The sequence below is a fragment of the Neopelma chrysocephalum genome, unplaced genomic scaffold, assembly GCF_003984885.1.
Source record: "Neopelma chrysocephalum unplaced genomic scaffold, ASM398488v2 Primary Assembly neopelma1_149, whole genome shotgun sequence".
Taxonomy (NCBI): domain Eukaryota; kingdom Metazoa; phylum Chordata; class Aves; order Passeriformes; family Pipridae; genus Neopelma; species Neopelma chrysocephalum.
In genome coordinates, this window is record NW_020897811.1 from 1,490,922 (window position 1) to 1,505,514 (window position 14,593).

Consider the following 14,593-nt stretch of genomic DNA (forward strand, 5'->3'; position numbering starts at 1 on the left):
AAGTCAGAAAGACAGACAAAAAGAGAAAAAATAAGTGCAAGGAGGTCCCCATTTTATTTTATAAATGAGTCAGCAATACTGGGTGATATTTTCACAAAGCTGCATGGAGCAAAGCATCAAATGCTGCCAATGCTACTCCAAAGAGAAAATACAGACAACACACTGAAAATGGTATGTGTTTAAAGTAAAAATCCATGTAAGGACTTGCATGCACATCACATGAAGGAGAATCCTACTGTCTTGATTACTTCCAACTACCAGATGTAATAAATTTAGCTTACTCTTCTCACCCACGGGACAAGGTACAAGTTTCCTGCCATGTATCTAGGAGTGCCATGAGACCTACTTCTATAATTCCACTTCTTATTTAAGGGCTCACAGTCACAATGACATTAGTCACACTCGGTGTAGGTGTATGAGGAAAATAAGAGAATTACTCTCTTTGAAGGCGCCCTGTCATTTAATGAAATATTTACTTTTACAGTATTGTGACTGTTTTACCATTTAGAACACATGAATCTCAGAGCAGAGATGAGTTCTCAGAAAGGGCTCCAGATCACCTTACTTCATCTCCCAGAACAATAATTACCTAGGCTGCCATGGAAATTAAATGTTAGTGACAAGCAGAGGACTTGGTTTTTGACAAATGCAGCTTATGTCACTTCAGAAGACAAGAACTTCCTCATCTTCAAGGACACAATCTATGGTGAGCAAAGGAAATTCTGGCATTGCATACTATTTTTTCATTTTTCAACATGACTATCCGACTTTTAAGGTGAAATACCAATAGCTAGACGTGCCAGCCCATAACCTTTAAGACTGGAAGTTGAAAATCATATTTAACTTCAAGAGCGATGCAGAGGCAATCACGGAGTAACCGACCTGTCCTCCTATGTATATCACCATCCTGGTGTGGGGGCAATCTGTCCTTCCAGAAAAAAATGACAAAAACGTGTTCATTATTAATGCAACTTCAGCCTGTTGATGATTCACCAGTAGAAAGGTGGCTGCTGAAACTCTACCACTTATGACTTGAAAATCAACGCTGCAGCAAATGCAGCATTAGCAGGCAAATATTTCCAGGAGGAACCTGAAAAAATTAAGACACACACACACACACCCCCAGTGGTGTAGTATGAGCAGCTAATGCACTTGTATGCTGTGACTGACCTGCTGTCAGATCACAGTTTAGTTTCGTTTATGTGGTTGGTTCAACAGCACCACTCTGCTGGCACAGCCCAGAGACCTCATCTTTAAATACGAGTTGTCATCACATCATTTTGGAAGCACACAATTCCACCTCCTCCCTGACATGCTTGCTGGAAATTCTTTGTGGGCAAGTTTGTCAGCGGTGAGCAATACCTGGTCAGTCTTTGGAAAACCCTTAGTTAGTCAAAGCAATAAATAGGCTTTCCAAGGGCAGAAAACTCAGAAAAACTCATTGCAGAAAAACAGCTGCCAGCATCTCAGCTGTGGATGGTCCAATACAACACCCAGCAGAAAAAAAAAGCTGGACCACACCACTTGATTGCCCCATGTATGGAGAATTCCAGTACCAGGAACCGAACATTGCCTCTCCACAAATCATCCGAGTTGGACCCTGTAGCAAACAGCAGCGTGCAGGATGTAAGACAGGTGCCTGTAAATCTCTCATTTTAGTGTAAATACAGACAGCTTTAGAACATGGTGGAGAGGGGCTGAATTCTTTTCTGAGCCACAGCCAGCAGTTTGCCTGATGCTACACGGGCAATGAAGGATCAGGCATAGGCCAAAACAAAGGTGATACATATCAGGCACAAAATGAGTCTTTGTGGACACAGCCTGAGCTCTCTCAGCTTAGCAACAGCAGAACTAGGCAAAAGAACATCACAAAATGCCTGAGAGAGGACACAGAGATTAGTAATTAGGGGAAACGAAAAAAAAATAATAACTGAGAAACGCATCAAGACCCAGCACTTCCCATCAAATCAATGTATTGTTTAGGATGTCCTGAAACCTTGAATTCAAGTGTAGCAGAAACCCACTGCCTGCTTTGGGGACGCACAGGACAAAGCAGCAGTCACTGAACATAAACCCAAGAATGAAGAAAAATTAAAACTACTATGACAAAAGTTACTGGTTATTTGCAGAACCACCAAGGTTTTCCACTGAGTTGGCAGGTTTGACTACTCTGTCTAGGTGCAAGATTTGATGGTTGTTCTACTCTATGCAACAGAGCATGGCATAAACCCCCCGGTACTGCTGGGCTCCTTGCCCTCTCTTCTCTGCAAGTGTCATCAATTTTATTTCAGATGAAAAGAAAGACACAAAAAAGTGCAGAGAGATCACTGACAGTTTGTTCCATACTAAGAGTGTATTAGCTTAGTTTGCTTTGGAGGATATAGTGAAGAGAGCAGCAATGAGGGCTTGAAGGAGGTCACTGGTAGAAGACGGTGTCATTCAACGTCTGTAACATCCTGACCTGGGATTTCATTTCTTCCTGCAGAAGGGCTCCATGGGGAAGTACAAGCAGAACCACATCAAAGCAATAATGTACATTACTGGAGAAAGGATCACAGGGCACGTAAAGAGCTAGGCTGAGAAGTTCCAGCTGCAGCCACAGGAATAAAGTGGAATCTACTGCACGCGGTGTTGGACTACAGAGCTATCAGAGCTCTGAGTTTGCATGAACAGATCGTCTGTCAGAAAAACAAGCAGATTGTTTCTTTGCAGTCTGCAGGATCAGAAGTAAAGCAGGGAGGTTGGATCGAGGGTTAACTAAGGGTATAATTCTGCCTGTCACGTTCGATTTAGAAATGTGAATACATGAGAGTTTGGGTGTCTCATTAATGGCCTGAGGACCAACAGTCTCAGCCTCTTCAAAAATTTTTTTGCCCAACAAAGGAGTTGGGTCCTTTACAGCCATGACATTTAATTCAATAGCCAAAGGAAATCTAGAAGTAGTCCTGGACTGTGACATTCCCCTTGAGTTAAAGCTAGAAGCAATGAATAAACTGATGTCAGTGTATGCAGTAGTTTTGCTAAGGGCTCCTTCGGTAACAAAATTTCACCCTCAAAATTGTCCTTAAAATTAGGTTTAAACAGAATCATGCCATCCAGCTGATAACAAAAATAAGAGAGCACTGTGAGCAGGGACTACGTCAGAAAGTGTTGGGCAGCCAAGTCCTTTTACTTCTCTCTCCCCACCTCTCCCTCACAACAGAGCACTTCCGAAATTCCCCCATTATATGCCCCTAACTCAAGTAGGGACCTATTCATTTTTATGCTTACAGAGCAAGATTTTTAATACTAATGCCCAATAAGACCCTGTGTTTGTGAATAAGCAATGACAGGTGGTAAAAGCAGATGGTTTTAAAAAGATTTGTGGCAGTCCCTGGCTCCACCATCCTGCCAGCTCTGCAGGATACTGGCAGAAGGAGTGGTTCCCTTCCTCTTCTTTCCTTGCCTCTCTCCAGAAAATCAGTAGTCTATCTCGCTGGTTGCCACAAAGGCAGGAAAGGATGGGCAAAGCTCACTTGCTCATGTTCTCCATCCCACGTCCAAACTGCTTTTGCCTCTCTGCAGAAGCCCAGCTGAAGGTAACCCATTAATCCAGGATAAGCAGCCAGGTAGAGCCACAAAACCACCTCTGTGTTTGCTGGTCCCAGCCAGGACCACAGTGGGCAGAGCTCCTGGTTTTGGCAGTCATTCACCACAGATCACAACTCCTTTGCTTCCGGGAGTTGCTTCTGACCACGCCAGAGGACAGGACCTAAGTGAGCACCACTGAACACTCCAGTGTTGAACCACAGCACAAACACCTGCCCCCCAGCACAGACCTCACTGAAAGCACCAGCTCAGGTTTCTGAAGGCCTTGGTGATGAAGGAGGCATCTCAGATGCTCCAACCCTGCATAGCCAAACTTTGACATATGGTGAATAACCTTACATACTCATACTGCACTGGGGAGCAAAGCTCAGAGAAGCACAATTATTCACATTACATCTCAAAACACAGAAAGCAGGCAAAAAAAAAAAATAATTCATATGTCAGCAAGAGCAGCCACAGAACAATATATTTCCAAATGAGTGTTGTGTGTCTGGCCAAACCAGTGCTGATTGCTACAGCTACAACCTCCTCCAAGTTATTGCTATTTGTGCTTAGGGAACAAGGACCCCCTACTAATGAGAAAACAGCACTGGCTCCAGTCAGCTGTAACTCTCCTCTGAGCTATCACAGCACACCTATAAAGATGACTCGGGTCCTTTCACTTACCACCAATGAAGCATTACATGGTGCCACCTCTGGCTGCTACAGAAATCACCTGTAACACCTTAACCATTGTTAACTCCACAGTACACCCATTTCAAAGAACCCTTTGGAACCCTGCCGTGCTCTGTTAATACCCACACATTTTGTGAATAAATTAAGGCTCTCTTTTAGGATTTACCAGGGTGTAGTGTAGGAATTACACTCCTGAAAGGGGCTGGTGGTTTTTTTTATATAGCATCTCTGCCTTCCAGATTTCCCTCAAAAACAGGTGTGATTGACTCAGTGTCAACGTAACACTTACTCTTGTTTTCCATTTTTTTAAACAGCATAGCTTTGTAAGAACCTTTTCCTTATTGTTCATCTATAGCATTGTTGACAAAATTGAAGTCAACTTAGATTTTCATCATTTCCCTCACAGTATTAAAGCAGTTTCTGAAAAAATATTCTAGAGAGTGTTGTGACACTACGTTGTAATTATATTCAGCATTCCCTGAACAAGAAAAGGCCCTCCTGAACTATCTACAACAAAATAAATTGCCATTCTTTACAAGAAATCAGTGAACCCTCCTTTCCTTTAAACAATGAGGTTTAGGGTTGCTCTCAGAAAAGTAAACCCAAAAACAAACAAACAAACAAACAAAAAGGCGCTGTCAGTCCAGCTGGCCCCAATTTTATACAGCATTGCAGAAACATCAGTAAAAACAGAGTCTGCTGCAAAGATAAATACAGCCATTAAAACCTGGAATAAAAAACTTACAGTTATTTCCAGAGAACACCTGTCACCTTTGGACACAATAAAACATGGATCTGGGCTTGGATAAGGCCAGGCTAAAAGACAGCTTTAGAAATTAAATTGTTAGCATACAGGTTTGTGACCAGTCCTGCCACTCTCCAATTCATTAACCAGTCATTAAGTTCTGTACTTGTGTCGTTCCCACGGGACAACCTCCTGCTTTTCAGAGCAGATATGGATGATGGATACTGGTGTAAGGGGTTAAAAGGCAAATAAAGTATGAGGAAAGCCTATTATATTAATCTCTTATGAGCACAGCTGCTCCACAATTACCTTCAGGAAGGAGAAAACTTTGGGATCAAACACAACAGTATATTTTTGGGGAACGAGGTATCTTTTTCTGAGAGCATGGGTGGAAGAACTGAGCCCCTTGTAATTTCCTGTCACTTGAAACTGCCCAAGCCCAGGTACAAAGAGAAACACACAGACAGGCAACTCTTACAATACACAGCTAATATAAGCTTAGAACTGAACACAATTACAGTGAATTACAGGTATATTTTCCAAACCTTCAATATGCCTCATGCTTGAACAGAAATTAGTGTAGCCAGAGATTTGAGGGAGAAAGGGTTTCCAGTTTTCAATAACTACCAACGGAACATTAATTACATGCCTACACATAAGATCCTACTAGTGACTGTTTCACTGTGTAAAGACCTAGTTAGCTGTAATTTTAACACTGTATATCACCCAAAGACAACTCCATTTTCTAAAGTAAGCCTGAAAACACTGTGAAAAAAAAGAACTAAAAAAACCCGAAAAAACAAACAAGAAACACTACAAAAAACACCACAGACAAAATATCCACTTCAGATGGTGTTAAAAAAAATGGGAATTATAGGCTTACCATTCAAAAAATCAAATGGAAAAAAAACCGCAATAAAAGACAAAACATCCTCTGCAGCATACTCTTTATGTCCTTCAAGTTTCCTCTTTGGCTCAGTCCACCAGACCCCTGAAGGGTGTGTCTGCACAGGTGACTGGATGCGGACAGGCACCGCTCCTCACCCTGCAAACTGCCCAGACAGAAGCCAACCTAAATCTGGGAGCTGTGCAGCAGTGTTAGCACGGCACCAAGCGAGTTCCTCAGGCTGCAGGTCCATCTCTGGTTTAATCTGGTCCCCGGCGGGGCTCCCACCGAGCGCGGGGAGGATCCCCCCGCTCTTCCCCCGAGCGCACGGTCTCCGCTGGCTCCTCGGCGCGTTTTAGTCACGCGTTGAGTCAGACCCAGGAACTCATCCAACTGAGAACCAGGCCAACAGCAACAACAAGAGCGGATTTGCATTTGGCCAGGAGTGACAGCACCAGCGCAAGCGGGAGATGGGGAATGCGTAGCCAGAGGTGAGGCAGGAAGGCAGGATGACCCTTTGGCAGGAGCCCGCGTTTGTGGTGAATTAAAACCACCGCCGGGCCTCGCCCCTTGCCCTGCAGACAGGCAAGATGTGGTTGTCTCCAGCCCAGATTCACATGGACACAGGTGAAGAGCTCTCCAACAGGGAATACTTTTGTGTAATAGTTGCTTGAGCCAGGGAAGTGAACATCCTTCAGATTATCCTTATTTCTAGGTACAACTGGTGATGCCTAACTCTACAGCTGATAATTTAGATAATCTCATTGGACAGCATTGCAATATTGAAATTTTCATTTCTTAAGTGTCCTTTGTGGACCAAGGACCATTAGGGACAAAGAGTGCTATAATTTTTCACAGTAACAACAGAGTAGTAATGCAACAATAGGACAATGCTAACATTACCCCCTGCAGTTATTGTTCCCAAAATTTTCCTACAAATGCAGAAAAAAGCAACATAATAAGATAAGCAATAGCAGCCAGATGAGTCAAGCACTTGTCAGTAGAGTGTCCTCAACTCCCCTGAGTTACTCTTCACCGCCCTTTGGCTTCTAAGAACTACTCAGATTGTGGTATCATACACACACAAAAATAATTAAAAAAAGAGGACCTCTCTTCCCTTGTCAATTTAAAAACATTTATTTTTTTCTCCTTCCCTCTGCCCTCGTTCACATGATCTGTCCCTTGTATACGTCAAAATTATTTTCTATTGGGGAAAAAAAAAATCGCAAACTGATTAGAATTAGGAGCTTCCTATGTGAAATGTGTAGAAAAAAAAAAATTTTTTTTTCCAAGGACACTAAGAATGCAGTTTGCTCCTTTGGAGCAAGGATCTACACTCTGGGATTTGAAATCATCAGTATCCGAGGATTTCTGAATACCCTGGCCACTCATTTGTGTTCCTCTACTGTACCACGCAGACCACATGACAGCTTCTGTGCCCTTGGACATATTACCAATAGTCCCTGTCACAGTCCTTCTGCCCTGTCAGTATCCACGTTCTCCCTGCCAGTACCCCCCCACCTTCCCAACCTCCCCCACCCACCCATCCACCCCCTCCCGACATCCAGGTCTGTCAGATCTGAACTGACTTTGGGGAAGGCACAGGAAAACTATCAGTCAAATCTGCCTCCCATAACAGAGCCACAAACTTCGTGCCTCTGTTAACAGGCCACTTCCTATTACTTTTCTAGCATTTGATCTCTAGATTCTTTTTTTTCCCCCCAGCTGACACGCTAGGGGCTTTATTTACTCAGGCTTTTCTTACATGGTCTTCAAGGTATTTTAAAACTGTACTTCCCCACCACTAATTTAAACAAGCTTTAATAGGGATTAGACTTGAAATCTGAATTGGCAGAACTGAGGAATTTGCAGCTTTGTGATAGTCTCAGATGCATCCTCGAACATCCTCTAAATATAGTATAAGGTTGGCCTAAATCTGCTATTTCTTCATGTTTAATTCAGATACCTTTGAGTGAATGCATCTCTACCCCCTACAATTTTCTATTCTCATCACCTATGTATTGAAATTTACCGTTACTTTAACTTAGACAAACACCCCGAAGCATGGAGGAAATGTTTTAAAACACTATACTTATGTAAAAACAAGTTATCAGGAGAACACAATAGATCTGCAGATTAAAGCACTACACTGCAACAGGGATTTCACAACTTCACTAAGGCAACGATCAGTGCAATAGTTAAACTACTGCAGTTTCTTTAAAAAGAAGATGAGTACATCAGTAATGAACAGAACTTCCACTTTTCTAGTCAAGAACATTACAGGTAAGCAGGAAATGATGCTTTTGATACAGCAGTGCAAATCAATACAAACTCCAGTAGCAGATCTCTGAACTGCCATCAGCTTCTTATCAAGTGGAGATGAAGGTTCCCAGAACACAAGCACATGTAGGAAGTTACACTCTAAACTAACTGCCAAAGCAATGTCAGCTTTGGTATTGAAAGCTTCTGAAAGGCCATGCATTTTGTTACATTCTTGGGATAATCTAATATTTCAACTTTACACTTATTCTAATACACATTCAAGAGAAACAGGATTAGAGCTGACATGGATTTTAGAACACGTTTTTCTAGCCTAATAATGACCTTCGGAGATACCAGAATCTCAGTCTAAATAAAGATGCAAAACTAGCCCTTTCACTGAATTTATAGTGCAAACTGTGTACTTCTGGGTGAAGTAACTCCCATTTAGTTTTAGTGCTTCCCGCTGCAAGATAATGGCCTGTCACTAGTTATTTCTCTACTTTTAGTTATGCCCTTAAAAGGCTCTGAGGCAAACACCTAAAAGCGAATTGTTCCGAATAACAACATTAATGCAAAGGGCTGTATAAGACAAGACAAGGTCACGTGTCTCTAGTTTCCAGAGAACCTGGGATATCCTCAAAGGATCCTGTAACAAAATTCGGGATAGATCTCAGTGATGGACAGCAGGGGCCATCCCGTCATTTCCCAACCAAGAGACATAAAACAGCACCAAGGCTCAGAGCAAGGAGCCCTCCTCGTACCATTAAAACTATTGCTGTCTGATACTACACTTCTTAAAAAAAAAAAAAACAAAAAAAAAGAAAAAACGTATGGGCCTAATAGCAGGAAAACAAAAAGGCAAGCCTCCCCTAAAATTACATCTTCCTTTGATTTACTTTTTTTTTAAACGGCACAGCACTGAAGATTTACCCCCCTCCCCGGAGCAAACCCTGCCGTGGGCAGGGCGGGAGCCGCTCACCACATCCTGCCCTCACTCACACGGTCGCGCCCCGGCTCCAACTCTCCCGAATAAAAACTGAAGCTGTCCCCAGGGGCACCGCCCAGAGCCCATCCTGGTCCTTCCCGGCGCCCCGGGCCGCGGTACCTGCCCAGCCCAGCCAAGCCTAGCCCAGCAAAGCCCAGCCCGGCCATCCTCCCTCTACCCCGTCGCTTCTTCCTCTCCCCCACGCCACCTTTTTAGGTGCTTTTTGGATGGTGGCTTTTATTTTATTTTGTTTTCGCTTCCCTCCGGTGTGCCCCAGCGGGTGGCTGTTACCTTCAGTGACCGCTTTTCCGAACCAATTCCCGTTTCCAAACCACTGCCCCTCGCCTCGCCCCCCGCCGCCTCCCCCCCCAGCCCCAGCACGCAAGCAACTCCCGGCAAAGAAGAGGAGGAGGAGGAGGAGGAGGAAAAGAGAAAGAACGAACGAAAAAAAAATAAAATAATCACCAAACCTCTCTCCTCGTTCTCCGGGTCTGACACTGTGCATCCGGCCGGGGGAGGGAGGCGGGGAGCCGCAGCGCCTGCCCCGCTGCTCCGAGCCCGCACCCGGGGGAGGGTGAGCCGGGACCCGGGGGAGGGTGAGCCCGCAGCCGGGGGAGGATGAGCCGGGACCCGTGGGAGGGTGAGCCCGCAGCCGGGGGAGGATGAGCTCGGAGCCGGGGGAGGATGAGCTCGGAGCCGGGGGAGGATGAGCTCGGAGCCGAGGGAGGATGCGCTCCCGCCCGCCCGGCGGTGCGGACCGGGTCTGGCCGGCTCAGCGCCGCGGGCTCTGCGGCGGGAGCCGCCGGGCACAAGGAGCACCTCCGGGGCGGGGGAGAAGGGCCATCCCCGGCAGGATTCGGACCCGTGTGTCTCCGTCCCCCCCTCCCCCGCCTCAGGCCGCCCCTTCCTCCCCGTTCCCCGCCGGTACCGCCCGCCAGCCGCGGGCGCAGCGCCGCTCGGCCGCCCCGGCCGCTCCCCGCGGTAGCGGTGCCGCAGGGTGTGCGGGCGCGCCGCGGCAGCCCCCGCAGGAGCCGGCAGGCGAGAGGAGGCTCCCCTCTCTCTCTCCCCTTTTCCCCTTCCTCCCTGCCGGAGTGACTCCCCTCCTTACCGGGCTGCCGGCGCTCCTGTGCCGTCTCCGGGCTGCCCGGGGCGCTGGGGCCGGAGCGAGCGGCGGCGGTTCCTCAGCGCCTCCCCGAGCCCCTTCCCTGCCCTCGTCCGCCCCCGCTCCGCCTGCGCCGGCGTGTGCCGCCGGCCGGGAATGCGGGAAGCGCGGCCGGGCTGGGCTGGAGCCCCCGCACTCGCCCAGGAGAAGGCCAGGGGAGGCGTGGGAGGGGGGGACCGAGAGCTCCCAAGTCCATGACGGAGGGGCAGGGCGAGCGGTCCCCTCGGGTGTCCTCCAAGGTTATTGCACCTCCTTGTCTCCTCGGCTTAAAGCAGAATTTACCGCTGTGATTAAAATGTTCAGGGAGAATGTTGTACCCAGAAACGGAGTTGTAGGATCGGCATATTAAGTTAATTACGCAATTTGTCTTAGGAGCGTTAGGAAGAGCCCGAGATATGCAGCATACCTACCTTTTCCAAAAATATTAATTTTCCCACTCCAGTGATAGAAGATAGGCCCTTTAGAAAGATCTTTTCAACCAGAAAATCAGCAAGATGTGACCCTTTTATATCCCCTTATTACAGTATGTACAGTATGTACCATATGTACAGGCATTAATTAATTTTACAAGGTTTATTTTGTTACTGCATTATTGTTTTCAGTTTATTAGTGCTGGAAAAAAGCCAGCCCCAGAGAGGTTGGGTAAGATGCCCACTGATGACTGAATCGGTATCATAGCTGTCAACAGAACACCCCACACCAAGGGATTAGGTACTACACCCACAACTGCAGTTCTCCCACCTCTAGCTCCTTTCTTATAGGCTACACGTGCCTGCCATTCCCACACAAGACCTCCCTGCCCCTGTCTGCACACCTGGGCTCGAGCAGTTAAAGGCTAAGTCTAGACAGAGTCTCTAAAGCCTTCCCATTTTCACCTCAATCTGCCTGGTGTCCTTTCCGTACGTGTGCCACTACCCTTGATGTGACACAGGGCATAGGGCTCTAAGAGCAAGGTGGACCATAAGAGTCCAAACTGCCCAGGACACAAGATTTATGTTGACCACTCGCTACGTTACACCTGCGTAGTTGGAGGAGAGTTGTACAGAGGTGTTCAGGGAATTCATCCCACACGAAGGGGTGGGATGTAGCACCTTGATGTCTTAATTTGTATAGATGGAAGAAAAGCTGCTGCCTTCTCAAATAACCAGATGCTGTCGCAATGGATTGGAGCCCTCAACAGGAGACTGGAAGCTCTGGTTTCAATTTCATTTTTGCTTTCACGAGGAAAAACAACCTAAAACTTATTTTATGGTTGGACTTGATGATCTTAAGGTCTTTTCCAACCTAGATGACTCTATGATTTTAGCAAAAGAGTTTTGGATTCATTTGCAGGGAAAAAAATCACAGGAAGTGGTTCTGTGCAAGGAGGTCCCAACTGTTTGCAGAGAGTGACTGATGCTTGAGGGGGTAATTCAGAGTAAACAGCATTCTGATTGCCTTTTTCTCAGGCATATTCTTTACTATAAGGCCTTGACTGGCCAGGCCTCTGTCTAAGCTGAAAAGTCATACCTGAAATGCCAGCTGAATGCTTGACACCAAAACGAGGAATAAGTAGACAAAGAAGTGAATTAATAGAATAGTCAGTGAAGGGTGGCTTTGTTCAAAGACCATGATCTTGCAGGTTGAGAAACAACCTGAGGGAAAGTTTTTGGGAAGCACAGAATGAGAGAGAACTATTGCTAGCATTATCTTTCAGGACACTGAATAGAGAGCTTGATAAGCATGAGTTCTTGCAGAAACCCTTCCATGAGACATTGTATGGGAGACAAAGTATATTCGAATCTGCACATTTATAGGAATTCCATTGTGAAGTTTCAAAAAAGCAGACAGGCTTGAAGAACAGTTTCCAACTAAGAACCAATTAGGACACTAGTAGCATGTCAGAGACAGTTCATGACAGCTTCCCAGAAGTCTCTAGAAAAAAATGTTGAGGCGATAATTTGATTAAGGAGATGAAGAAATAAGAAGGAATCGTTATAACAGTGCCAAACCTGAGAAGGCTGCCCTTTGAACCCAGGAGCTGATGGTAGCAGTGCAGCTCTCACATGTGTCAAGGAGTGGGGCAAATCTAGAGGCTTCAGCTCGAGAAGCAATAATAATCTATCCGAAGTCTTGTGGGACTGTATAGGAAACAAGTGTTACATGCTTCTTCTGGAGTAAGATGGACAAGGATGAACTGCATGAGAAGAGTACAGAGTCAAAACATGCAGTTTCCTCTGAAGAGGACCGCAAGTACTTTGATACACTGAGAAACATGCTATAGGTTCTCAAAACTCACTCTTGAGCATCTTTTTTTTGTTGTTGTTTTTATTTCATTTAATTAAAAGATAAGCTTTCTTTGGCTCCTTCCCAGATGTCAGTGTTCCTCTGAATTCTTGCCAATGTGAGCGATTCAATATTTGTGAGGTACTCCGAGCAAAGCAATCATTTTTCCATTAAGCATCCAGAGGGGAAATAAAATATAACAGAAGGCATGCAAAAGTAATTAACCTTGGGTTTCCCCCCAGAAATTTCTACCTATAGCTTTAAAAAGTAGTAGCTTGACCTACGGTATTTGTGTTGCTTCGAGGCTGATGTTGCTCTGTTACTGCTGCAACACAGAAAGGAAACTTGTGAGAGGAGCTGATTTTAGGTAATATAAAATTCTACACTTACCTTTCACTTGCGTTTTGATAATATACTGCTTGTTCAGATGAAGGTTCTGAACCACAGGTAGCAGGATCCCCTGCTCCAAGATGAATAAAGCAGAGTGCAGAGCAGCACAGAGATATTCTAGCTGTCATGGACAACCTAACTGGGGGTGGAGTCCTATGGGAATAAAGAATAAATAATAAAAACCAAATGCAATAACTATTACATTTATTCTAAGCCCTTTGTGATGATGCCAGAAAATCATGTCTCTTTTAAAATATCTTTTACCAGCCACTCACTCCTACTTATGGCTGCCCAGCTTCAATGATGTGAGGGATTGAATGGAAATTTCTTTTAATTAAGGCTTATTTAGCAACAAAATCTTAAATGAACACCTGTTATCTCTATGAATCCCAGTACACACTTCTTATAGATCTGATTTAGCAAGTCAGCTTGCCCTCCAACCTTTTCACCAATATGGTTGTTACTCTGGATTTGGAAAGGGTTTATCTTCTGCGATTTTTATGAGCTCCACAGTTAGTACATGGCCAGTGTGCACATCCCATCAGTTCTCAGGGTGCTGTTAATACCATTTTATTAGGTCAGACTAAAATTCTGGTTAATGGAGTAACAGACGTTTGAAAAATCATAAAGCAGTCGAACTCCAAACAATATTAATTGCCAGATATTGCAGTCATATTTTAAAAAATCATTTTGCTACTAATATTTATCTGTCTAATTTTTTTTTCCTTATGAGAGGGAGGGAACTAATTAAGTAATGTGGTAAAAAACATGTAGTTGTGGTACTTGGAGACGTGGTTTAGTGGTGGACTTGGCAGTGCTGGGTTAAGGGTTGGACTTGGTGATCTTAAAGGTCCTTTCCAACGGAAATGATTCCATAATTCTGTGATTTGAAATCGGTTGCTGCTTTTTGCCAATTGGATGTGAGCGCTGAATACTGAAAAACCAGCAGTGAGTTGTCACAGTGCTGCAAATAATGAATTAAATACCTCGTGTTTTCAGGTCAAATTAGGGCAAAAAAAATAATGCTCTTTGCATGTCTGAAGTGCCTCACATCTCAAAATGCCAAGCCACTTTGAATTAAGTGATTGATGCCAGACAGAAATAGGCTCCTTGTCACATGAGCCTTAATCCTGCTTTTTTAACCATAGACCTTACAATGTTTGAGCTGTAGTCTTTCAACTTTTTAAATATGAATTCAAAGGTGGAATTTGGTTATTTCCTGACTGGCTGATTTCTGAACATGTAAATCTACAGGTGACAGACATATGTGAGCAGTTTTCTGCTAAGACATATTTTTTATTATTTCCCCAAATTGTTTTGATCTGTATCCAAAACATTATAATCTGGAAATCAGGTTGATATTGTACAGAAATGTGAGCTGACAACATCCCATTATTTCTTGTGTTTCTGAGATGAACTGAGTTTCCAAAACCTTAAAGAAGTCAGGCCAAACCCCAGTGCTGGGGTATGCATTTACAAGGCTTTTTAATTTTATTGGATTTTCCCATCCCTGAATATAATTAGATACATATTACAGGAATAAAGTTACTGTGAGAGAACACCTAGTGGTGTATAGCAGAAAGTCAGAAATGTACATTATAGTTTCTGAAGGCACTCAATTCTTTCTGAAATCAT

General features: G+C 44.6%; 1 protein-coding gene across 3 annotated transcripts in view; it reads right to left on the minus strand.

The window, feature by feature from the left end:
- Positions 1 to 10,358, minus strand: part of LOC113976183 (fatty acyl-CoA reductase 1-like) — a 134,412-nt gene extending 124,054 nt beyond the window's left edge. Inside the window, exon 1 of one of the 3 annotated variants that reach the window (XM_027701126.1) lies at positions 10,250 to 10,358. Coding sequence is in view for 1 of the 3 variants with exons in the window: in XM_027701125.1 (XP_027556926.1) it covers positions 9,612 to 9,646 (35 nt within the window). In the remaining 2 variants the exon portion in view is untranslated. Of the gene's footprint in view, positions 1 to 9,606; positions 9,734 to 10,249 lie in introns of those variants that run through there. The other 2 variants (XM_027701125.1, XM_027701127.1) reach the window with 2 other exon arrangements.
- Positions 10,359 to 14,593: the final 4,235 nt, after the last annotated feature.